The following is a 26152-nucleotide window of genomic DNA, read 5'->3' as shown; positions in this document are numbered from 1 at the left end:
CAGCAGTACAAGTGCTCATCTGCTTTGTCAGCTCTCAGAAAATCTGCACCTCTCAGTGCCTTCCTTCGACATGCAGAGGTGTTAAGTGGATCAGGTCAAAGCAAGCGTACATAGGGTCTAGGGTTTTCAGAAGTGATGGAAGAGGCTCCTGAATTTTGCTGTCCTGATTGCTCAGATTATGTTTGCTCCTAGCTTTCTCACAACTTGGGAGGGAGGGCTTTTTAAGGCTGCAGTTTGAATGTTCAGAAACAGCCACTGTGAGAGGAGAAGTTGCAAAGATTTCATTTAGATTAACTCAGTAAAGTGTGTCTTGGGCCAGCCTGTACAGGGACTGCTTTATTCCACTGAATGCCTGCTGACTACACCTGTTCCTGTCCTGTGCCTCTGTCCTTCTTGTCTGGTTCCACTTCTTTGGCAGAAACAAGAGTCCTGTCAGGAGTGGGGGCTTTCCAGTCCATATATGTAGCAGGTTAATGGGCATAATTTGGGCACATTGGCATCCATGGTGCCCTCTCTGTTATGACTTGGTTACTCCCAAATCTCGTTGTATGAGGCATTTGTCCCATGGGCATCATGAGGACATCTGCCTCAGTGCCATTGCTGGGAGAGGTAGGCAAGTTTTCTCTTTGTATCACCCTATGCTGGCAGCCTGGCTCCATGGCGCTTGTTCCAGTCTAGGCAAAGCACTTAATTTCTGTATTTCTTTTTTTTATGGTTATTCTTTGTGTCTGGCATCACAGAAATCCTTTTCAGACTGACTTTGGCCCTAACTCAAGAGTTTGGTCTGGCTGTCTCTCTTATGGAGTGTGCAGGAGCAAATCAAGGGAAAGCATTTCAAGCTGCAATCAGGTCTGCTTCTTGAGAGGGCTCCTTGCTCCTTCTAGGATATCAAAACAATCTTCAGATCATTCTCTACCGCAATTTTCCCATCTCCATCTCAATTTTCCCATCTGTAAAAGAGAAATAATGAGACATAATGACTCTTTCTCAAAAGCAGACATCAAAAGTGCCTAATCTAAACCATTCTCCTTAATTAACTTCTGATCATCAGGTTTTAACTAAATAGGGCCTGGATCTCCACATTGCAAGTTTTTTACAGCACATTTTAAGAGTGGGAGAGAAGCAGCTAAATTCTGGATTTATGGAGGTAAGGAGAGGTAGAGTCCTTGAAGTATAATAACTATGGATATTTTCCCCCTTAGAGTAGCTTCATGTTCTCATCTGTACTCTGTGAACATCCTTGACTCCTTATCTTGTAGTTGGGATGTAATTTCTGCCTTTTGAACCAAGCTGATGTATTTTGGAAAGGAAGAGTAGCTCCTGCTGAAGGTCTGACCTCTGTATACAGATGAGGGGCTGTGTTTTGGATAAGTTTGCTTGGTTTGTTTCTTTGAGAAGGATTTGTTCCCAGCACCAGTATTTGTCACATGCCTCGCATAGCAGGAGGTTCTCGTGGCATTCTCAGCACGGAACAATCCCGATAGCTGGAGGCCGTCTGGACGTGGGACGGGGGCAGGAGGAGGTGCTTGGAGGGCGAGTTCATCCTGCTCTACACAATCCTAGCAAGAGGCAGTCCTTGTTGCGCAGCGCTTGGCTCAGAGCAGAGGGTATTGAGCCCCTCCTCTCCTGTTTTTAAGCGGAGGAGCGGCTGCATGGTGCAGTCCGGGGCCGGGCACGCAGGCCCGAGGGACGCGTGGGAGCGCGGCTGAGCCCCGAGCGCCGCTCTGCGCGCTGCGAGCGCCGGCCCTGGGTGGAGCTCATCGGCACACAGATGTGAGCGGAGCCCCGCAGCCCGGCCCTGGGTGGAGCTCATCGGCACACAGATGTGAGCGGAGCCCCGCAGCCCGGGCCTGGGTGGAGCTCATCGGCACACAGATGTGAGCGGAGCCCCGCAGCCCGGGCCCTGGGTGGAGCTCATCGGCACACAGATGTGAGCGGAGCCCCGCAGCCCGGGCCTGGGTGGAGCTCATCGGCACACAGATGTGAGCGGAGCCCCGCAGCCCGGGCCCTGGGTGGAGCTCATCGGCACACAGATGTGAGCGGAGCCCCGCAGCCCGGGCCTGGGTGGAGCTCATCGGCACACAGATGTGAGCGGAGCCCCGCAGCCCGGGCTGGGCTGGTGGCCAGGCTCAGTCCCAGCACTGCGGAACGGACACTGACATCACTCGGGACGTCAGAGCGGAGGCGCTTCACTGTCCGGGAGCTGTATCCTGCACCGGCAGCATGCACGAGGCCTCTCCTGCAGCTCTGTCAGGCTGCCATGTAAATAACAGCTTATTCAGTGACATCCAATTTGACTTTATTTATTCTTCTTCTCTTCACCTTCCACCAGGAAAGTTAATAGGGATTGAATTGTGTCAAGGGGCTGGGAGAATGGATCACTCCAGACACGAGGAGACCTTCGAGTCAGGCTGGTCAGATGACTTGGACCCTGCAGATGATGATGATGAAGAGAAACGATTCTGTTCCATGATGGAGCAGCTTGGAGCAGCCCAGTTGTTTGAAGAGTAAGTAGGGGAGTCATATGGCATTGCTTCCACCCTGTTTTGACCTTGCAGTACCAAAACTTCAAAGTACCAGAAAAGACCAAAGAGGTGAACTGAGCTGCTTGCTCTCCGAAGCACTGCTTGGGCTCTCTGCACTTCTGCCTTGGGTTTTCATACGCTTGGTAGCAAATGCAGTGTGGTCTGGGTTTCCTCATCAGGTACCAATTACTTTTAGCTCAGTGCTTTTCAGAGTTTCCCAAATTCAAGTTTGTAACACAGCTGTAAAATGGGACAGCTGGTGGCATACAAGTCCAGCACAGGCAGCAAATGAAAAGAAGCATGTGAGGGTTAGCTGAGGTAAGGAGGATGAGTGTGCTCTCTGTTCCAAAATGGTGTGTGACTGTTCACGTATTTTCAGACAATCAATTCCAAGAGTCTTTGTGAAGGATCTGTGCTCGAGGAGCTGCTTGTGACCGTGCTGATCTTGAAGAGTGTGAAAGGCTAAACTGGGCAAAGGGGTGCTCCTGTGAGCCTTGAGACCTGGTGCTAATGCCCTTGCACGTAGCCCCAGTAGAGTCTGCAGGCCCCAGTGTCATCCAGCCTATTTTTAGGCTTTCCAACATGAGGCATTATGCATAACTGGTTCTTACTGATGCACATCTGCAGGACCTGGGGTGCCCAACTACATCTCTGGCTGTCCTCCTTTTCAGGCTTTGTGCTCCAACTGCCATTGTGCAGGAAGCAGTCCAGGTTAGGGAAGGAGGTGGACAGGATTGGAGACAGAAGCTGAAAGTGATGGAGTTTGCTGCTTTCAGAGGCACATCTGTCACAAAACAGACTTTTTTTTTTCCTTATTTTCATTGTGATGCAAAGCACCTGCATGTTTTAGTGATAAACAACTTCTGTCTGGAAGAAATTCTGGAAAGCTGTTAGTCTTCAAACAACAGGATGACCCTGTGAAAGGCCATATTACTGTTCTGGGAAAACAGTCTCTACTGTTTATAAGTCTGCTTTGAGAAGCAGAAGTGCAAAGTGGAATTATCTTGTGTTTTATTTTGACCACTTATTGGCAGTTTTATGCAATGAGTTTAGTAGCTACTACATGTCACATCTTTGTGCCAAAACAGCTGTTGTAAAGCAGTAATATCAAACAGAAGCTAATTGGGGTGAGAGCAGGAATATGAAAAATTGTCACTGCTTTCTCTAGAAAGAAATAGTTTCATTTCCTAACACGACTCAATATGTTCTTTTATTTCAAATATGAAGATCTGATGAAGTGCTATAACTTTTTAAACTTGGGACAGAAAAAGAAGGCTGTCCTGCAGAACTGACAGAGGAAACCAAAAGCTTTTGGTTGATTTGTTTTGCTTGTGTGTTTCCCCAAAGAATACTAAGGGAGACAAATATATAGACAAAGAAAAATAGCTATTTGGATACTGACTATAAGTATAATTATTCTGTATCTTTCAAGGCAATTTTTCCAAAGTGTTTTATGATTAAAAAAAAAATTAAAGAAGCTCTTCCCTAAAAAGAAACATGAAGTGATGTCTGCAGACTTACAAGACACTTTGGGAACACAGTTTGGAAGTGCTGTGTTCAAGTTGCAATGAATTAAATGTCAAAAGAGTGTAATCATTATTACAGGTTCAGAAAAAGACATCTTTGGTTTTCCAGGGCTTCCTCCATTGTTATCCTGATGTGACACTTCAGCAAATTTGCATCTTTTTTTGTGCCCCAGTTTCCAAACCTGTAATAAAAATAAGGAGGACTGTTGCAGCCACCAGTACAGTCTGAGTGTAAGAAAAACACCAATGATGTGTGATGTGTGCTAAACTTTGTGTGCTATAACAGTTTGACCATAACACACAGCAAATTTGCTGAATATTCATTTCTCCAAATCTTAGTGTAGACACCAGATTTATCTATGAATATTTGGAAAAGCAATCATTCCATGTTTGCTTCCTAGATTATTTTTCTTTCCTTCTTGCAGATGACTTCCTTTATTTTGACCTCACAATAGATCCCACTCTACATGCATGCTCTGTCACTGTCCAGTTTCCCTCTCTGCTGTAATGGTGTAACAGAGATCATCACAGGAGAATGGCAGTCTGTCCTGAGTGCATGTTGGAGCTGGAATAACAGTCCATGAGATGACACAGTAACTTTCTTGCTTTCCTTCTCTCCTGTGTGCTTGCTGCAGCCCACATGAGATTCGGGAGCTCTGGGCTCGCCTACGGAAGGAGCGTCCAGAGCTCTTATCCAATTTTGAAGAGTTTCTGTTGCGTGTTTCCTCGTACATAAAAGAGGTGAATCATGAGAAGGAGTCTATGGAGCAAGCATTGAAGAGGTAAGGAGAACATCATGACCATTTGCTGCCAGGAGCCAGCTGATGCTTGGATCCTGCCTCAGATGCAAGGAGAGACTGGTTTACAGGATGCACCAGTAAAAAAGATATTTCTTGCTGTAATAAAATGACTCTATCTTGGTCTGTTCCCATGGGTTTTCTCTGCAGCAGTGCTCACCCATAACATTCAGTCTGGTTAAAATCCCACTCAGTGCAACACAACTGTTAATAGGAATCTGTTTCCACCCTCCTCTTTCCTTTCTGTACTCTTTTTCTCTCCTGACCTGCGTGCACCTGTGTTTTGTAGGAAGGAGTCAGATCATGATCGAGAAGTCAGATGCCTTTATGAAGAAATGGAGCAACAGATCAAAGCAGAAAGGGAGAGGCTGGTCTGCCAGGTACTTTCTCTCTCTCTTGGCTTGAAGACAACCTTCCTTTGTTCTGAAGTAGAGGTGGTGGCTTGTGTGGCCAAGAACAGCTCTGTGCTGGATGCTGTGCACAGCTGTGTGTCTTTACTTCTGCAGGAAGCACTGAGGCACGACAGGAGTAACCTGCTCCAGAAGGAGCTGCACAACAAAGAGCAGGAGCTGGAGAAAATCCTCTACCGCCAGAAGAAGGTAATGGGATCCAAATCCTTTCTAACAAAGCACATCCCCCTCTGCTTCTTTCTGGTCAGGCATTTTCTAATGGAAAATGGTGTTCAGCTGCTGAGGGTTTGGCACTAGATAATTTGGCTCTAGCTAGTGAAGTCCTCTCCTGTCTCTGAAGGTGTTGAGATGGTTTGTCAAATAATTGGTTTGTCTTCAGCTGCAATGCTGTTCTGTGAATGTTTTGTTCATGCATTTTCTTACCTGCTTTGTGTTCTCTTGGCACAATCTTCCTATCAATTGAACAATGCTGGCAAGAAAGATGGGGTAAAATTTTGAAAGTTGTGATTTTGAAGCTTTTTCTGGTGTGTAAGGAAGATGTGTGTGGACATAAAAGAGCCAGATTTCTCTAGTTTTTGTATTCTGTCTACTCCAAAATGACCTGGAGTGAACAGTTCTGTGGCACTTAGAGAGGTACATATTGTATACTTGCATTTGGGCACTTGAGGAGATTCTGATTGATCAGTCACATAAAAGATCAAAGCACAAGCTTCATGAAGATACAGAGTGCTGATATTATTAAGAAAATGGAAAATTTGTGTCAGGAAGAGAAAGGAAAAGTCTAGGAAAGTCTAGACTTTAAGATTTTGGAGAGAAGGAGACTGAGGGAAGATGCACGTGAGCTTTATGAACTCAGAAAAGTGATGGATAAGGTCCACACCAAACTCTTATTCCCCAAGTCCCGCAACAGCAAAGGTGAGGGACCCTCAATGAGACCAGTATGAATTTGATTTAGAAGAACACTCTTCTTTATACAGACATCAGTGCTGGACTTCTGGCCCCAAGAGGTAGGTAATATCAGCAGTTCAAAAATGAATTGGACAAACAAATAGGCTTGTAAATATTCATTGAAAGGAAGAATAGTCAGAGATGTGGCCTCTAGCATCCCTAGTCCAGATACCATAGATGGGAGGGATATATGGGGGGAGTGAACCATAGTTAGGAGCTCAGGCATGCTCTTCCTAGGTAGCATCTGCTCTTGCTGAGGATCAGAGTCGAACACTTGGGCTGCATGGAGACTTGCTGTTACTTAACTAGTCCGCTCTGGTGCTCTTAACTGAGGCTTGTACTGAGCTGTGTGGATAATCGGGTCCCTCTTGTGGCCTAAGACCAGTACTGTCAGGGTGCTGTTCTACAGCATCGCTTCCACGGACAGACCACATAAACGGGAGAGTTGAGCGTGATGAAGGCTTTTTAGGGAGGGGCTTTATTTAAAGCTGATTCCTTGGCTTATTGAAAGATCCGAAGCTTTAAGCAGGGGTTGCTGGTTTTCAGTCTCAACTCCGCTGCTCAGCACATGTAGTCTTGCTGAAATATTCCCCAGTGTCCACAGGAGTGGAGGACTCCGGGCAAAGCTGGGTGTGGTTTGCCCTTCTATCCTCAGTGAGGAGGGAGGTGAGGGTTGTGTTTCAAGGAACCTAGGAAACGTCAGATCTGTTCATTCCTGCTCTTGACAGTTGGACATGTGTGCTGGCAGAGAGGAGGATAGCAAGAAAAAAAGGGCATTTTATCTTCTGCCATGGTGTGCTGCTTTATTTTTCTTTTGAGAGGGAAAGAAAGTAGGCTGAGAGAAAAGGCAAGCTGAAGGTGTAAATGTGGAGGCTGACTCTGCCACCTGCTACCCTGATCAGACCTGATTCCTGGTGTTCCTTTCTAGTTATAAGCATGGATTGCATGCTTTTATTTTGGGCTGTAAGTTCTAAGATAGATACTGGAGTTTCTGTGTAGCAGCAGCTTCAGCAGAGGGCCCTGGTTAGCTGGTGTGGCTGGCTGGATACTGCAGTGTCACTATGATCCCTCTTGGAATGCCCTCCATGTCATCTGAGATGGGCAGCTTTGGCTGCTACATCTGTCTGTCTCTTTCCCAGACTATGACAGCCATTTGTAAGGAATTGAATCACTGGCTGAGTACATGGCAGCAGCTTTGAACTTCCCAAATCAGGCTTGTTAGTTGTGCTGGGGGCTTGTGCTGCATAGAGTACAGCCGTGCCCCTGTGGCATTTAAATTGCATCTCTAGCCCAAGGTCCTGTCTCTAGCAGGCCACCCAATCACTTCACTTTCCAGATGTAGTCTGAAATACCCCTAGCACCTCCATATATCCTCCTTTCAGGAAGCCCCTAAACTAGAGGATGCACTTTGACAACTCTGCTTAATAAGTCCCGACAGACACAACCCTGCTTCCAACCAAATTTTTCCAGTCCTCCTTTGACCCCCATTTGCACTCTGAGTCCTACAATGCCTGACAGCATCAGGCTGCTCCTGCTGCCTGAAGCACTTCCTCAGCTGTGCCTAATTGCATTGCTTGGTTCCCCAGTGTTGACATGATGAGAGAGAATTCCTTCCAGTTCACCTTCTCAATGCCCCTGGTGGCTCTGTAGACTTAGGGGTTTTTTACCCCCTTCTGCCTCATTGTTTACATCTGCTTTTTCAGCTTGTTTTTACAGTTGTGATTGTAGCACAAAACCCTTCCTCTGTGTTTAACCCCTCCTCTTCCTCCTCTCCCACTGCAGCTGGAACATCAGCTACAGTCACTGAACTCGGAGCAGCTGGAGACACGCGTGCAGAATGAAAGGCTCCGGCACCTGAATGAAAACCTGCTGGAAGAGCTGGAGAAAAGCAAATGGGAGCTAGAGGCAGTGAAGGGACAATTACAGAAGCTCCAGAAAGAGGCTCAGATTGAGCAAGAGCAGAAGGACAGGTGAGAAAAAACAGGAAAGGTGTGGTGTTAGGGCAAAGACATAGACAGAGAAGGAAAGGTTGGGCATGCAGTTAAGGAATAATTATCACTAGTTAGGAGCCTTGGTCTCATTAGAAGATTGCCTGTCACTTTTTGGGGAAAAGGAGAAGCATCCCAATGGTCTCATGGGCCCAAGTAGAAAGTGATATTGCTGGCTCTTGCCTACCTCCTGTGGGAAATGAATATATTCTAGAAAATATTCTAGAAAAATTCTGTACAAAAATACAGATGTTCCTCAGCCTAAAGGAGGCTTCTCCATGTATTTTCTAGTTCACTATCCCCTCTATAATGTTCTCCTTAAAGATCTTCTAATCAATTCTGTTCCCATTTCTGGGTTAAATCTAATAATACCTATTTAAAACATTGAGAGGTTTCAGATCTAGATGGCAGTGAGCATCCTTCCCATTTCCAGCAGCTGAGGAAGTGGAGAGGATGAGTTGCCTGCTCTCATGCTGGAGGACAGCAGGAGAGCTCAGATACAACCCAACTATCCCAACTCCCCAAACAGTGCTGCTTCCTCTGAATTCTCCTAAGCATAAGGCATGCCCTTGTCTTTGAGAATATCATGAGTGCCCCTGAGAGAGGGATGTTTGTATTTTCTCTCCCATTAATTTATTTCCCCTTATTTTAAAAACCTTTTGCCCAGGGATGTGTTTAGAGTCTCCAAGAACATGCAGAAAGAGAAACAAAGCCTCCTTCGGCAGCTGGAGCTCCTCAGGTGAGAACTGGTGAAGGCTGGAGGGAAATGCTGAGCTCTTATGCCTCTAAGGAGCTGAGGTTTCAGCACTGTGCTTATTTCTCCCATGGAAAGCTACAGGATTGTATACAAGCAGTGTTTAGACTCTGCTTGTTTTTCTAGGTCCAGACAGAGTTGTGCAATTTGGCCAGCTCTGGCACATTACAGGCTATGTTATTTCACGAGGTAATCCCTCCTCTGGAGGAATTTAGTCTTTCCTGCTGGCTAAGGCAACCATGTAGAGCCCATGACCTTGGCTGGGATACATGGAAATCCCAACATGTCCTGCTATAAACAACATCTTTATCTCTGTTCCCAAGCTCTGTTCCTGTTCTCATTTTCAAATGTTGAGGTTTACTTAATTTTTGACAAGCATCTCATTGTGTCTTTTCCGTGTCTTCCTTTGGAGCAGAGAAATGAACAAGAAACTTCGAGATGAGCGAGATGCCTTTGAAGCCAAGAAGCTGGTTAGTCTAAGAAAGAAAACCTTAATTCCCAACCACCCTCCTCTCATCTGCTGCTGTTGCTGTCACCACTCGGGGGCCTGTCACTTCCACGGGGGACAATGACAAGAGCTCTCGGGGCCTGGTGTTGTGCTTAATACAGACTTTGCAGCGCCTCTGTGTCCGTGCTGGAGGCAAGCTCTGCTGGTTGCTGCTGCCAGCTGCCTGGGTTTAACCCAGGGCACGTTGGCTGGGGACTGTCACACAGCCTTGTGCAGGGCTGCAGTGGGTGCTGCCTGCTGCACATGTGGGTCTGTGTGTTGTGCCAAGCACTGGGCACATGCAAGGAGGGGAGAGAAGCTGGATGCGTCCTGGAGCTGGGTGCTGAGGAAGAAGATGGATTCTCGGATATGCTGCTGGCTAACTGGGTAGTACAGGAGGGTTTTGGAGTTTTTCTCACCCCCTGAGTTTGTAGCAGATGTTTTCAGAGGTTCCTCTGGGGAGCTCCCCATTCCTGTGAACTCTGCTGGGTGCAGCAGTGAGCCTTGTGTCAGAGAACTAGGAGAAAGCAGGATCTCTCTCGTCTGGAACTGTCAATCCCTGGCCTTTCCCAGGCATCAAGATAAGCACAGATATGTGGTCTATTTTTAATTCTTATTATTTTTTCATTATAAAGCTTCTGTGTTCCCAAATGTTGCTTGCACAGCTGCTCTGCCCTCTTGGACCCATCCTTGCCACCATGTCTTTGCCTGCTCTGGGATCTCTGCACTTGAAGGTCTGGAAGTAGGTGACTTGCAGGGAGAACAGTGATAGGGTGTGATAGGCTGCAAGAGCTTTTCTGACTGCTGTGTAAAGGACTCTGGAAGGAAACACAGGGATTGTGTTTGGGAGACAAAATGCCCTGCTTGGTCCAGAGGTTGGAGTTCTCCAGGTGGAGAGCTGTATAAAATAATGTCAGTAACAATTTTGGATAGAGGTGAGGTATGTGTGTTTCTAAAATCTGGAAGATTTTTTTCTTCAGTCTTCATTTTTAAAGCTGCTAACTACATGGATGTACACCAGAGCTTCCTGCTCCCTCTTGGAAAACACAGCCACTCTGTAGCAGAGTCCAGTGCAAGCAGGCAAAGAAAATGGTTTCTGTCCTCTTTCCATGTGTTGTGCTTCATCAGCTTGTGGGGTCCTATGGGTGGGCAGGTGGCCTGAGGAGACCACAGCTCATGTCTGTACCTCTGTGTGTGCAAAGCTTGTCTGCTTCTCCTCTGTTCTCTTCTGCTCCCCTGCTAAGACCTGCTGCTGCAGCTGGACCCAAGAGAGAGCCCAGCAGAGAGTCACAGCACAGAGGGGCTGCTTTCTCCCTTCTCCCAGCACTGGCAATAGGGAATGAGGCACAGGGTGAGCTCCAGCCACCATTGCTCATCTGGCAAGGCTGTGTCTTGCTGTGCACTTGACGCCTGTACTGGAATAAGGTTTTTTCCTTTGGCTGCTCTCGTTTCAGTCCACAGGGAAGCAGGGCTCCAAGGGCTTGCAGAGATGCTGCTATCATCATACACCTGCAGAGGGTCTGCTCCCCAGCTGTCTCACAGTAAGGGGGGTAAAAATACTTCTCTGCAAAAGCAAAAAGGAGAGTCCACCCTTCTAATGGGGATCCCTAGTGTGTGACACACTCTCTGTCAGAGACTATCAATGCTTTTACAGGCTAAAAAGAAACCCAAGGCCTTAATACCCTCTTTTAGTGCTGGGAAGAGTTATTTCTGTGAAATCAAGGTGTGGTGAACAGAGGTTCTTTCATAGCAAAGATTTTGAAGTGGTTGGTCGGAGGACTTGGGCTGCATGTGGCTGATAGCAACCCAGTCACTGCTCCTTTGCTCTTCTTAGTTCCCAGCTTAATACCTTGCTCTTCATAAGAGTTTCTTGCCTTGCCAGGGTGAGCAGACCCTGGCCCCACGGCACTGTGGGGCACTCTCTTGTCCTAGGCAAGAGAGGCTGGGTCACATATAGGGATATGTGGCTATTTCTGTCAATGTGCAAACCATGATGGGTATTTTTAAGACCCAGGGGTTGCAGGTTCACTTTCACACCCGTGACCATCTGGCTATGGAGTTATGCTTGTATGCTTTATGTTGACAGAGCAAATTTCATGTCTGTTCATCATGAAGAGTATGAAGAGTGTTTTGGTACTTTGATTACTTTTGACATGTATTTTTATTTCACTGGTAAACCAGAATCTTTCCCGTCCAAAATGCTTGTACATGTGCTGTCGTGGATTCCTTGTCATCATGTGTTACACAGCTGTGATGTCGCATCTGTCCCTTTATCATCCTGGTGAAAAGCCAAATGTTACACAAACCTGGCAGGCCAATAAAGCATGGCAGAACCAATGGTAAAACATGCCCCATTGTTCCTCCTTTCTTACCCAAGTCTGTGCTCTGCAGGCTGTTCCCTCTCCAGGTAAGGTCTTGGTAGAGCAGATTGTGTGGGAGTCCTTTTGCTCCACAGGTGACTTGAAGGTTGTAACTCAGCTGCAGTGGCCTGTAACACAGTTTCCTCCTTCTGTGTGGCTAGAGGGTGCCCTCGAGTGAAGCTGCTCAAACACTGAAAACTTCCCCTTCTGTCCCTGCTGGAGAACCCCTGGTTGTCTGCACCACAGCCTGCCTGTGTTGACTGGAGTGTTGTTATGCACTTGGGGGTCATTTGCCTTGGGACATTTGTGCTTCTGGGAGTCTCTCAGTGCTGGATTGTTTCTGTGGCTGGAGGTTCTTTTGAACATCAGTTTCATATGTAAAAAATGTTTTGTTCTTTCCCTGCAAAGCTCCTAGTTGGGTCAGGCCCTCTGGGGTCTGCAATGTTTCCCTTTGTTAGACTGCATTGCAGTAAAGGTGTTCTGGGAGTTCTGACCAACAGAACAGCTTCCTGATTTTTTTAAAATAAGCCTTCAATAAGGATTAAAATAAGTCTTTTAAAATAAGCCTTCAATAAGGATTATTGAAGAAATAATCTTTGTAGTCCCCCAGGCTCTGGGAAGCATGAAGGAAGGCCTGTCCAGAGCTGCCTGCAGGTGTTTGGTCAGTTCAAAACTGCTGTGAGGCAGATCTGGCAGACTGCAAACCCTTTTTCCTCCACCTTTCCCCCAGAAATAACCAGTAAGGACATGTTAGAAATCTTCAGATTTGCAGACTGAATACGTCTCCCTTTCCCCTAGTGCCCATGTGCCCATGGGCACCTTTCCATCCTGTCTCTCACTTCACATTTTGTGAGTGTGGCCAGAGCAGTGACTCTGCTGGGAATGGCAATGCTGCTGTATGGGAGGAAGAGGGTTGGGAGAGAGATTGTCCTGCTTTCTCCTTCTCTGAGGAGCTGGTAAATACTGGCTGTAGGAAGTGTTCATTCTGTGGTAAGAAGGAGGAAAGCATGGGGAGGGATGTTGGTGTAAGGCAGAGCTGCCTCCTTCCTTTTCTGTGGTTCATGTGCAGCTCTTAGTGAGTACAGGTTGAGGAAGGGTACTAGTGTCTTCTGAGGAAAGGGCAATTGGTCTGCCCCACAAAACATTAGCATAAGAAAGAGGCAGGTGGGGAAAGAGATTCAGCTGTGAGACCAAGTGGAGAACAAGCCAGAAAATAAAAACTGTGGCTGGCTAGAGGAAGAATTCAGTTTGGGACATCGCCACTTTGATGGATTTTAAAGTGAAGGAGAAAGCAGCAACAGTGATGGCTTCTTGCAGGAATTGAATTATTTGAACTGAGAAAAACAAGCCCTGTGCTCACCTCTTTCAGCCTTCCAGTGAGGCACTACCACTGCACGGTGTGGGGCTGCCAGGGCTCCAGCCTTGCCTCCTCAAAGTGCTCTGCAGAGGTGGGGAGAGGTTGAACTGGGGCTGTAATCACATTCTTCATTCCTTCTCTTTTCAACTTCCAGGTGCCTCAGAACAAAAATGCCCTGTTGAAGAAAGGGTCAGGGCTAGGCAGTTACCTGCTGGAGGACAAGCCTGTCAAACGGTTAGATGGGTGTCTGTGTCGTGTCCCTGCTGTCAGTCCGTGCCCACTGCAGTACCCTGTCAGTCAAGCTGTGTCCTGGGTCTGGTTCTCCCACCTTGGTGCTGGCTGGTTTTGGGAGTGTGGTGGGGTGCAGCTTTTCTGTGGCTTTAGCCATCTCTTGGCATTAGGTGGTGTTAGCTCAGCATGAAGCTGAGGATACTGTTTGCTAACTTCCACAGGGAGGTGGCCCTGCTGCTGCTTATGCCTGCAGCAATGGGGGAGCAAATCTAAATATCACCAGAAGGTCTGGGACTGTTAATGGGATGGGAGTCACAAAGGCTGCCTCTTTCTGAGTCAGACAGCTCTGTTGAAATGACTGGATCAACTCCCAAGTGTGCCAGTTTGTCCTCAGGCACAAATCCACTGGTGCCTCGTGCCAGAGTCCACATCTCTGGGGCATGGGAGAGGGCAAAAATTGCACAAGGGTTGGGTTCTTTCTGGCAGCTGAAAGCCTCAAGGAGAGGGCCTGGCTCCAGGTGGCTTCATCCTGCTCATCTCCCTCTACAACTATGCAGATGCTCACCTGGCATATCAGGCCTCCCTTCAGCCAGGGCAGGCAACTGTGTGGCCAAGCCCTTTTTTTTTTTTCCCCACTCTACATGCAGAATATACAATGACCTGGCTTGGAGCTGGATCTCACCTGCAACTGCTGGCCCCAAACAAGTTTTAAAGGCAGCGTGCTCCCCTGTTTCTTACCAGGTCTCTGCAGAAAGTGCCATTGCTGCCCAGTTGCTCCTGATGGCAGCCAGAGACACAGGTCTAGGCTCAGTTTCTTCCAGCTTCAACTCACCCTTAATGCTTGCAATTCTGGTAGTGGCATTTAAGGATTTAGCTCAAGGCTCCTTGGCTCATGGACTTACAGAAAACCAGGCAGACCCTGGAGAGGGCTGATTCTTGGGCCCAGGGTAGGAGGTTGCCTGGTGAGGTCTGAGGCAGAGCTCCTTCATGGTTGTGTGACTGCCACATTCTATCCATTGAATCAGATAACCTGGTTCTCCCATGTTCCTCCCCAGTTATTTCTTGCAAAGATCCTTCTAGCTGCTACTGGAATAAACCTCCTGGAAAGGCTTAACAACTGGAGAAGTTTGGCAATGAAGGTGATGGGAGAAGGGGAAAAGCAGTTCTTGGCCCCGTCTCTGTCCCGGTGCTGAGTCACACCACATTGCTTGAGAAACATGAAAAGAAATCCATTAGATCTGAGGTCACTGTTCAGTGTTTTGTGTTTGTCCCTTTGCTCCCACTAAAGAGGGTCTTGAGACCCCTCATTGTGTGATTTTGCCAGTCCTGGGAGATGGGCACCATTCCCCAGAGCCTGAGACTGTGTGTCCATTTTCAAGAGGGAAGAGTTCCAGCTGGCCTGGCTCTGGACTGACAAATGGGGCAAATGCAGGGAGGGCAACCAGGAATGTGAGCTCCCTTTTCATAGAAAAAAAGTGTAGGCATGGCAGCACATGGATTTTGCAACCCAGATGAAGTGTACTTGCTGGAGTGAGAAAGAAGAATTGTCTGGATTCCTGCACTAACAGAAAGAGCAAAGTTGCAGAGGGGGTTGGGATGTCCTGCCTCTGAAGAGACTGACTGTAGTACGCTCTGGTCACTCTAATTTTGTTCCAAATGCAGTCTGCTGGACAGTGAAAGCAACGGAGACATCACTAGTAGATAAATATCTTCAGCTTAATTCTAGGCCTTCTCATTCCTTGCCTAGTTCTTTAACCATAGAAAACCAGTGATGCTGCCTTGCTCCTCAGCAGTGATTCTAGTATTTTAAGTTGGTTATTTTATGTGTTCTTTTGAAGGTTGTTCCTCCAACTACTACATCAGCTCTACCCCCAGTGCATCAGCCTGCTCTTGTGTGGGCACAGTCTGTTGTCTGTTACTTCTTTTCATATGGTATTTAGTAACAAAAATACAGGGGTAATTATTGCTTCTTTTTTTTTTTAAGGGGCTTTCATTTTGTATGTTTTGCCTCATTTTTTCACTGCTGGGGGAAGCAGTAGGCAAAGAATTCTTGAAAAATCCAAAGTGGCATTTTTTTATTAAAATTAATTAAATGTTTGTCAGCACATGAGAGTACAGCACAGCTCTGGTGAGCTCTGTCTCTCTTTCCCTTCCCAGGGGAGCCACTGATGCTTTGGTCACAGGGAGTGTGGGGAGTGAATATACAGAGTTCCTTTGAGAGCTTCATGTACACTAATTGGATTGCATTGGTTGGTTGGTTGGAAATTTGCAACCTCCTTCTTTCCCTGTGTCCTCCCCCCCTCCCACCCTATCTGTGCTGCCTGTGGACTTCAATACAGACAACTGGCCTCTGCGGAGCTTCCCTTCACCCTCCCAGTGGACGTGGCAGTGGAAGAACCCAACAGAAAGAACTGTAAATACTTCCCAGGCAATGGGGTATGGATGAAGACAGGAGAAGGAGGCAGCACAAACTTTGGAGAGAACAGCAGAGATGAGGAGAGATGGCCCTTGGCAGCAGATCCTGAGTGGTTTAAGATGACTTTGAAGGGTGACTCTGACTGCAGAAAAAATGCAGATGGCCTAGATGCTGCTCCGCTGCCTCCTCGAGCCCAGCCTGTTGGCACTGAAACCAGGGTGAGTGCAGTTACCTGGGATATTCCTCAAATACCTGCCAGGGTTAGTGTCTGACTCTCTTCCCATCAAACTCCAGATTTACAATGCAGGGGTCCAATCCCTAAATCAAAGTACTGCCTGCAGCTGGGCTCTTCAACACCTCATGCTTTTTTCCATTGTAGCTCCAAGCACTGGAAGCAGCCAGCTGTTCCCCAGATCGCATCTTTAAAGTGGTGTTTGTGGGGAATTCTGGTGTTGGGAAGAGTTCCTTCATCCACCGCTTCTGCTATGACAGGTTCTTGGCTGAGCTCAATGCAACCATTGGTAAGTAATAGGGTGTCTGCTTCATCTGAATAAGGAGGGTGGGAAAGGCAGCCTGGGAAAATGCTCTTTTGCCTGTATTGTAGGCCAGCTACAGGGTAAAGATAGTCCCTTTCCCAGTATTGAATCAATCTCGCAATTTCCCTGAACTAAATGGAGTTTGTCTGGCCCATGCTACCTCATAATCATTGTCACCTTCCTGACAGGTATTGATTACCAGGTGAAGAGTCTAATGGTGGATAACACCCAGATTGCCTTACAGCTGTGGGATACAGCTGGACAAGAGAGGTAAGTGATTTCTGCCAGGCTCAGTGGAGGAAAGGGAAAGAGTGCATGCAGCTGGTTTCTGTTCCTGGGAAAACTATCAGCCTCTGAAGGACCAGACAGGTCATGACAGCTATTCCAGTGCTGAACCTGCAGCAAAGGTCTGTTCCAGAGACTTCTAGAAGCTGTGACTGTGAAGCAGGGCCTGGGGAGATCACTCTGAGGGTTGACAGAAAAGTGGTTTTCCATGTGTCTGACCTGCATGCTTGTGGCTCCAAGCAGTCTGTCCATAGATGTATGTCATGGGGTTCAAAGGGTGGAAAGGACTGTGAATCTTTCCAGATCTGATTTGGCTGTCAAAACTGGCTGAAAATGCATGACCTGTGGGGAAGGTGATTTGAACTACCCTGCTGGACTCTGTCAGTGAGGTTATTGGCCCCTTTTGCTGTCCCTTCTGCTGATAGACTTGTGGAAGTGATAATCCTTGGTAGAGGGGCTGTGCAGCATTCTGTGACAGTGAACACTTGCTCCCCATTTGAAGCCCTCTAGTTTTAAAAGCCTGGGATATCTCTAGATGTTACCAGCAGTGTTAGTGAGGACAAGAGTAGGAGAGGACACATTTGACCCTTTATCTGCTACTAGAGATCAAGGCCCATCACTGGCTCCATGTAAATTACATTTTATGTAGGATATAATTCGAAGCTTAAGATGAGAAGCTATTTCAAGAGGACCATGAACCTCAAGGGCCTGACAAAAATAAGCACTGGGTGTTTTGAGCTAAATATGTTATGGGGGCAGGCCTTCAGGGGGCAGCCAAGGTTGTGGGAATATTCTAATCCTAAATTGTGCCAATGATGCTGTCTGTCTCAGGCAGCTAGACCATGCAGAGCTGGTGGGAATGTACTAAGTAGGAGTATCTATTGAAAAGCAACTCTCTCTTCCAAAATTAGGCTTCACGCTGAAGAAATAATTATTTCTGAGGGGACTCCTGTGGTTATTTTGATGCTGAAACTGAGCAGTAAGGGGAGTTGCTATGACATAAAATGTGACATTTTATTGAGGCCAGATTTCAGCAGAGGCCAAATTCAAGATATTGTCTCTGCAGAAGGACCTTTACCACAGGCCCCTGCAGCACTAGCAGGTCTTAGATGAGTACCCACAAGAGAGAGCTTGGCTCAGTGCTGATACCAAATAGGAGACCTGGGATGAAGAAAAAGGTTTTTCTTCTTCCGTAAGAATATTACTTCTAAATAGAGGTTTTCAACTGTAAATATCTAAGGAAGAGGTGGAAGAACCCCCTGGAGCATGCAAGGAGAACTCCTTGGTGACTTCCCTGAGACTTATGCATGCTACCTTTGATGGTTCTTCTGAAGCATCTTGCCTAGCTGGCAGTTCCAGAGGTGCATCTTGATTGCCAAAGATACATTCTGAGGTTTCTCAGTTGGGTAGGTGCCAGAATATTGTAGTAAGAAAGGACAGGCTTCAGGCAATTATCTGAAGAGTACAGGAGGGTAACAGCTGCAGGTTTTCTTGGCTTGTAAGAGTAGAGTCTGTTGTCCTGTGCAGGGCTGAAATACACAGCTCTCTAGTGAGATCTCAGGACTTTTGTTACATTTAATATTTCCCAAATTACATTGTTAATTCCATCAGTTTGCAATCATTGTGGTTATATCATGGCTCTGTCACAAAGTGCTTACAGATTCCAAGGTTTGGGTTTGTTGTTTGGTTTTTGGTTTTTTTTTTTGTTTTGGTTGTTTTTTGGTTTTTTTTTTTGGTTCGTTGGTTTGCTTTGGTTGGAATTTAGTCACAAAATATCAGCCTGTGGTTTTAAATGGTACAGAGAACAAAAAGTAGATGTCTGGCAGAATTTTTTCCTGGTATTTGTGTCCAGCTCCTGATTTTTTTTTGTGTAATGCCATTGGTGTATAGATTCAATAGTGGAAACAGACTGTACTGATGCTGAGTTCTTAATTGCTGTTTTGGCAGCCCTGGGGCAGGCATTACGCATGCCTAGTTTGTACTGTGGTACAGCTTAGTCTGCGGATTCTTCCAGACTATAGAGAAAGATCATGTTTTCTCCATCAGTTTCCCTTTTAATAGGAAATTACTTTTTCCTGTCCCACCCAAATAGATTCTTCTGCTTATTTCTTTCTGACCTGCAAAGGTCTTCCTTCTTGCTTTCTCAGCACCGTGCATTTGGCAGGATTCCTGCCTACCCACAGCTGCCTGGCCTGTCTCAAAGGTGCAGGGATCTGTCACCTGTGTGTAGACACGAGCCCTGAGGGACACATCACACGCAGGTGCTGCCAGGCCCTGCAGAGAGCCCGCGCTGACAGACAGACAGACACACAGTCCCACTCGGTTACTTGCCGTGGCCCAGCCATGGTTCTGAGGGTGCCTTTGGTTTGTGTGGGCTCAGGTTTCGGAGCGTCACCAAGCAGTACTTCCGGAAGGCAGACGGGATCCTGGTGATGTACGACATCACGGCCGAGTGCTCCTTCATGGCCGTGCGCAACTGGATGAGCAGCGTCCAGGTGAGAGCGGGACCTGGCCTCCAGTGCTGCTACTGCTGCTCCCTTGCTCCAACACTCTGCCTGGAAGGGACATTTTTCAGTGCCCCAGGAAGTCCTGTTGACCTTGTGAAGCTGAATTATCAAAGCAGATGCTTGTGCTGGTCAGTTTGGAACCAGAGGCTTTGTGTGGAAGGAAACAAAGCCAGTGGTAGCCCATTAAATCAGGGAGGGCTATTTCTGTGGCTGAACGTGGTGGGACCTCCCAAAACAGTAGTGTGGGTTTATAAGTAGCCCATGTTCACTGGCTACATCTTCTAAACAGGGTCACATCCCATCTGTGCTCAGGGAGGGAGATCTTGTGGTGTCTGGCCTATGCACAGGAAAGGGAAGTGGTTCTTTTTATTTCCTTTTTTAATTTAAAATTTGGTAACAATCTATTAATACTGTTGGGTTTCCCCCTGTCTTTTATTTCCAAACACTCACTAAAAGCATTTATCTGTGGTTTATATCTTCTTGGGGACACAAAAATACCTCTCTTTAAAATTTAAATTAGTTATGTGTAGATGATCAAGAGGTGAAGTGAAATTTTCAAGGGCGGTTTTGTTTTGATTGTGCTGAGTCTCAAAAAACCCAGATCTCAGTGGAATGAGTAAGTATCGGTTGGAGGATTTTAGCACTGTTAATTTCCACGAGCCTGTTGGGGAAACAAACAAACAAACAACCACTTATGTCTTTGAACTCTAAATGATCAAATGTTAGGATCTTCAAAACTAACCAGCCTCTGAAAATCAGGTTCCTTTCAGGAGGAAGTTTAAACTGAGTGCACAGAAAATCAAACCAGATGAAATCTGTATATTTTAATCTCTGTCTTATTTTCCTCTCCCCATCTGTGTATTTATTTTGTTTTGAAGTTGTTCAGGTTTGTATGCCATCCAGGGCACTTGAATGTGGAAATAACTTTGAGCCCTGTTCTTACTCTGACTGTGCTCTAGTGAGCCAGTGGAATTATAGAGAGTTTGACCAGAGGTAAGGGGCTCCAGGAATTGCCTAGGAATAACAGTCCCTACAGAGACAGCTTACAAGGGGTGAAGGTTGCTTAACTTGTTTGGCCAGTGGATTCTCAGCAAGGGATCATTGAGTTTAGGACAGCACATCAGACACTGTACTGCACATACGAAAAATACTGAGCTTATTTACAAGATCTGCCCGATCACAAATTCCAAAATGCCTATGGGGCAAGCTGCTTTTCTTTAGGCTTCTTGTTTTCCTGAGAGGCACTTATGTCCTGTCTCTCCTCTGTCACTGTCCCAGCTCATACCAAACATTTGGAATGTTACCCTAGTTCAAGCTTCCCTTCACAAATCCCTGGGGCTATTGAAGGAATTACCCTTTAATGGGCCTGCTCCTGCTGCCACTGAAGGTCTTGTTTGCTTGAGCTGGAAGGATCTGCTCTGAGGGGCTGGGTCTTTAGGGGTCTTTATTTCTTTTGCAGGAAGGTATAGAGGACGGAGCTGTGGTGTTTCTGCTTGGAAATAAATTGGATGCTGTGCAGAGAGAGACCCGGAAAGTGCCCAAGGTGGAGGGGGAAAGGCTGGCGAAGGTGTGACTCAGTGCTCTGCTGTTTGACTTGCTCTGCAGCCACCCTCCAGCTGTGAGCAGGGCAGACTGGCTGGCAAAAAGCCCTTCTTGGAGCCCTTTTCCAGTATGGTACCTTCCCTCTACCTCCCACCCCTGTCTCTCCAATGTGGACAGGTCCCTCTGGTCCAAGGGAGGATGAGGTGGTGGCCTGTATGTGGCAGACAGTGGCCCTCGAGCAGGCTCACCCTTGGGGCTTGATGCCTCATTACAGTCTGTCTGAGGGGAACATGCATGGCTGATTTCCCATTTGAGGGCTCCCTAATGCAACATCAGCCTGCCTCTTTCCTCACTCCCTTGTCTGCCTGCCTGCTGGCACCTTGGCCCCTGGGTTGGGGGAGACAGGGTTTCAAAGGTGTTCCCGCCTTCTGGACTCGCAAAAAAAGGTAAGGGAATCAAAGTACCCTGGACAGATGTTTTCTCTTTCCAGTTGACTCCCCCAGTGCTCCCTTTTGGACACTCTAGCTTGACCTCCAATGCTGAAAAAGCATTTCCTCCTCCTGGGTGGGTGAGCAGGGTGTGCACTAGCAGGATAGCAGCCACCCTCCTGGCTCCAATGGCTCTTGGCAGGGTTCCTGGGGATGAGGGTGGGCCAGCTCCCAAGGCTGTGGGTGAATGGTGATTGGGGAGAGCTGGCAGTCACCATGGGTGCATGCTGTGCTCTCTGGCAGGAGTACAAGGCTGTGTTCTACGAGTGCAGTGCCATGACTGGCTACAACATTATGGAGCCCATGCTGCACATGGCCAGGTCAGTGAACACGAGCTGTCACCCTGGGACACTTGCCCAGCTGGAGGTGACCGGTGTGGGCTCCCCTGGGGAACGGGCAAGGAGAAGGGGGGGTGTGAGAGACTGACTTTCTGTCACATCCCAAAAGAGACCTGATTCCAGGTCCTTATCTTTTGTGTCTGGAGAGCACCAAGTGTAGACTGGACTCTTTGCACACAAAGCTTCACTTTCTAGAACTGGCTCTGCAAGATTAGGAGTTCAATTTGAATATTTCATCACAAAAACCTTGCATACTGTCCCAGATTTTAAGCTGGTGTTTTCAATTTGAAGTCTTTGAGCAGCTCTAAGGGTTCTTTCTCCCCTATCTTAATAAGCACGGTACAGACTGAGCTATTTCAGTAGCAATCATTTTAAAAGGAGGTAAGATACTGTTCAGCTGAAAGAAATTTGTTCTAAAATTTTTAGTTTAAAAAGGTAGTTTTTTGGAAAAAAAGTATTTCAAATCTTGCAAGAAAGCTGTCCTTTTGTTTTCTTTTATCTCTTCACTTCCTCCTCACCATGTGTTAAAACCACAGCAGGACTTAACTGTTCATTAACTGGGTGGATTTACTTATCAGCTAGGTGAATCATATCTCCCATAGCACGTGCCTACAGCATGCTTTATTACCATGGTGCTGCCCAAGATGGCCCAGACAGGTGGAGCAAACATCCCAGGATTCTGACATCAACAGGGGATCTTGGGAATAAGGCACAGGCCACTCACACTGGTGCTCAGATTACTAAACCATGGCACCCCCTCTTGTATGTGTCCAGTTTCTTTCCCTGTTCCCTAGAAATCCATGCTCATTCTTTGTGTGTGATTTATCTAGCCCAACTTCCAGAGAAGTCCAGTCTTTTGGCCTGTCAATTCTTGCAATCCTAAATGTAAATCCTAAATGGCTGGTGGAGAGCAAAGGGCAGAGGAAACTGCCTTGGCAGGAAGAGCTCAGTAACCAGGTTGTGTTCTTGATTGGTGCTGTTCTTTCCAGGTTGCTGACAGCACAAGAAGACAGGCAGAGGGAGAATGCCCTGCAGCTGGAGGATATCAGCAGGAGGAAAGGGTGCTGCACATAAAGCACACCAATGTGTCAGCAAGAGACACGTGCCAATGCTGTATCATGAAGCTGGGGGTTCCTTTCAAACAAGCTGAATTTGATGGTATCAGCTCTCTAGAGGCTTGGGGAAGGTGCAGCTTTTCCCAGCCTGTGAATTTTGAGGCATAACTCAGGCCAAAATGTGCATATTATCTGCACTGTTCTACTTCCCAAGTCTGCATGCAGCCCTGGTCTCTAGAGGCCTCTGCTTCTTTGGGGGAATTTGGCTGGTCTTAGCTAGCAGCACAGACTGGGCCCTCTGTCTGGAGAGGTTGGTTCCCTGTAAAGGGATGAAGTCTTGTTCCAGTTCTTTCTGGCAAAGAAGTGGCCTAGCAGCAGAGAGCAGAGGACACAGTGGGTCTGTATTAAATAGAATTTCCATGTAAGAGAGAAAGATATTATTTTAAGTTTGGGCTAGCTCTAAGACGTGATCCATCTGTCTCAGAGGGAAGCATCTCCTCTTGGCTCTGCAGCGGCGGTGCTCGGCTGAGAGCCCGCTGGGGTGAGTGAGAACACTTCCACCACTTCCTGCAAGATCTGGATTGGGCCCTGGATTTACTGCAGCATTTGACTGGACTTGTCAATATTGTAGTTAACAGATTCCATATGTGATCTGATAGGATGAGTCATCCCAATGGCTTTCATTGCTTTGTCACCCTTATGGACCTTTTCACTGTCCTGTCCTATGTTTACAGAACACAGAGCTGCTGCCCTGGCACCCGCAGGCGCCGGCGTGTGCTGCTGATTCATAGCCCATTGCAGGAGCTGTCTGTACAAACCAGGGGAGCCATATATAGCCTGTTTTAAGGCTGAATGCTGCTGTTTCCTCCCATTCTCTCATCCTTTCCTGAAGAATCTCCAGCAACTTGGAACTGCCTTACCCGCAGTCCTGAAAGATCCCTGAAAGAGTGCATTCAAATGTGCCTGGATGGAAGCACAAGGCAGCTGCCTGTGTGAAATGTACCTTTTCTCTTGCAGGGACCTCGAGCAACAGCCTCACTTGACTGGTGAAGGGCCTGAGAAAGAGCCAGACTGAATCTGTTCCCATTGGGAAGAGGCCTTTTTGTCACTAAGGGGCGGGGCAAAGCAGGGCAGAGGTAGAAACTGTCCCCAGAAGTGCTCCTGTCGCCAAAGCTGCTGTGGTGCCTGGCCATGGAGCTTCTGGGGTGTGATGCTTTCTGGTTTGCAGCTCAGCAGCTCTTAAAGCCTTGAGATTGAGTTTTTTTTTTAGTGCCCTTTCCCCTTTTGTCTTCAAGGCTGTTTCTGTATGTGACTCTGACATTTTAGGCACAAGATGTGATACTGCAGCTGTGACACAGCCCCCAAACCTTGTGGCATAGGGAGGGCCTGTACTTGTCCATGGTCTTTCCTCTCTTGGGATGAGGCGGTTACTCTCAATGTCTGTTTATTGCACAAATTTTGCTGGGAATATCCCAGGCAGGAAAAGTGCTCTGAGTCACCTACAGACATCAGCATTACAAAGAATTTCCATGGCACCTCCTAGTGCCCTTCTGATAGGAAACAGGAAAATTTTCTCTGGAAGAGCAGGATTTCTGAGTAAAAGGAAGAGCTAAAAGTAGTGAGATCCTGCTCAGTCCTTACTGTTGGCTGGCTGTGGCTCACACTGTTTAACTGCGCTAACGCCTTGCAGAGGCTGGGAATCAGAAAGCTACAAGAGGCTCTGAAGGAACCAGGGTAGCTGGTGTGGAACGTGGAGTAAGACCTACAGTGCTGCCAGGGGGACTGCTTGTGTTTGCAAGAAGCAATTTTTGGGAAGGGGAATCCACACTAAGGTGTTCTGAACCTGTGCCTCCCACGCTCTGTACACAGCACACCCCAGACAAAGGTGTGAAACACAAATATGGGCCAGTTCTGTGTATTACCTTTATCAGTGCTGTCATACTGCAATGGCAAGAACCAGCAGGTTCTTTCAATGTACAACCTTAAGTATGCTTTCTTAGTGTGCAAACAGTACAGGCAATAAAGAAATGCTGTCTTACAAGTGGTTGTGTTGAGAGATTTTTTAGAGGTGCTGCAGGAGATCAGCCTCCCATCTTCAATCACTGTTCCTAGTGTGATCTTCCCTTCTCACTGCTCAGGAAGTGGCCTGTCCCCCATAGTGGTACACAGGAGGTCTTACAAGCAGGGAGACAGTTAACCAGGAACCCATGTCTTGGGGGCAGCTCAGGAGAAATTAGTCTCCAGTCTTTTTTTATCTCCTTTAAGCAGCCAGAGCCTGTCCAGCTGATTAGGGAAAGCAGAGCATGGAGGAGAAAAAGGAAAGATACTTCCCCAGTGTCTGGGGGTATAGTGCTTTCAGACAGGGATGGGTTCTCACCTTGTTACCTGTATCCATAGAACTAAACCTTTATTTTATTAATGTCCCATGCATCCTTTTCACCAGAGTTAAGAATTTGGTTGCTTTCAATCCTTGTGCCCTGGCATGGCTCCAGCTGGATGTCCATGCATTACAGAACTAATCACTCTGCAGTTTTGACCAAACAAATTATTACTCATTTCCCCTGCTATAAACTGATAGCACACGTAGTTCCTTGTAACATATATTTTTTGAAAGCAGGAAAGGGTGGATTTTTGTTTCAAGGATGACAAAGTGGCACGGAATTTGAGTAGGCTGAGCTTGGACAACAGTAAGTAGCAGGGTTGGGGTTTATTACTGGAAGGTCTTTTGTTGTCTCTCAGCACAATTATTAAGTGTCCTCTTGGAAGACCCAGGGGTATCTTGCTAGTTTTTAAACCTGTCTGTTATCAGATCTAAATGAGACCAAAATTTCCAAAAAGTTCTCCATTTTACTACATCCCCCTTTTTTATCAGAATATCTCCTGCCTCTAAATGGAAGCTCTGGGAGCAGCCACCCTTTGTAAGTGACCGCTGGAAACTGTAGCATAAATGCAAATAATGAGATATCCTGAGGGGGCATGAGATGAGGGAGGATGCAAAATAAGACTGCCTGGGGGCTTATACATTCACCATATTGGCTCCAGCCTCTTAGTGAACAAGTGACTTTTTACGCATAATCTGTAAGGTATTTTGGAATCATATCACAAGAAAGTACTCTTCTTACAGCCTTATCCTGGCACATGCAACAGTGCACCTGTGTACACAATCAGGTGTAGGGGCAAAGGCAAAAAAGCCAGCTGCTCTGATAAGTAGCCATGGCCCCACAAATCCCTGCAGGCCGGCAAAGGGACCTCACTGTGCTTTGCTTTCACTTGTCTGTTTCATGTCAATATGCTAAGGGTAAGCATAAGAGGATTAGGCTGACAGCATCTCTTTGAAAAGCCAAAACAGGGCTGAAAAGAGAGCATTAAGCCCCAGTGTTAAATTTGAAGCTTTTCCACAGGACAAATGCAGAAATTGCAAATGTTTGAGATGTTGTTTTCTAGCACCTTCTTTATTCCAGGTCCAAGGGACCTTTCCCATTTACATACAATTAATGAGTTCCTGTTATAAGGATCATGCAGTCACCCACACATTATTATTTTCACCTATCATCTTCTTCTGTTTGTGTCATTTAATGATCTTTTTACTTGTTGATTGCTTA

At 46.9% G+C, this 26152-nt stretch overlaps 1 protein-coding gene across 2 annotated transcripts in view; it reads left to right on the top strand.

Moving 5' to 3' along the window:
- Positions 1-24591, top strand: part of CRACR2B (calcium release activated channel regulator 2B) — a 38488-nt gene extending 13897 nt beyond the window's left edge. The window contains exons 4-18 of one of the 2 annotated variants that reach the window (XM_036384361.2): positions 2333-2507; positions 4687-4833; positions 5138-5228; positions 5355-5447; positions 7989-8176; positions 8862-8933; positions 9364-9418; positions 13307-13386; positions 15723-16017; positions 16179-16320; positions 16524-16605; positions 19001-19115; positions 20587-20694; positions 21401-21477; positions 22485-24591. In XM_036384361.2, the coding sequence (XP_036240254.1) occupies positions 2333-2507; positions 4687-4833; positions 5138-5228; positions 5355-5447; positions 7989-8176; positions 8862-8933; positions 9364-9418; positions 13307-13386; positions 15723-16017; positions 16179-16320; positions 16524-16605; positions 19001-19115; positions 20587-20694; positions 21401-21477; positions 22485-22569 (1805 nt within the window). In that variant the 3' untranslated portion in view covers positions 22570-24591. Of the gene's footprint in view, positions 1-2332; positions 2508-4686; positions 4834-5137; positions 5229-5354; positions 5448-7988; positions 8177-8861; positions 8934-9363; positions 9419-13306; positions 13387-15722; positions 16018-16178; positions 16321-16523; positions 16606-19000; positions 19116-20586; positions 20695-21400; positions 21478-22484 lie in introns of those variants that run through there. The other variant, XM_036384362.2, reaches the window with a different exon arrangement.
- Positions 24592-26152: the final 1561 nt, after the last annotated feature.

The sequence above is a fragment of the Molothrus ater genome, chromosome 6 (assembly GCF_012460135.2).
Source record: "Molothrus ater isolate BHLD 08-10-18 breed brown headed cowbird chromosome 6, BPBGC_Mater_1.1, whole genome shotgun sequence".
Classification (NCBI taxonomy): Eukaryota; Metazoa; Chordata; class Aves; order Passeriformes; family Icteridae; genus Molothrus; species Molothrus ater.
This window is presented reverse-complemented; position numbering and strand designations above follow the sequence as displayed.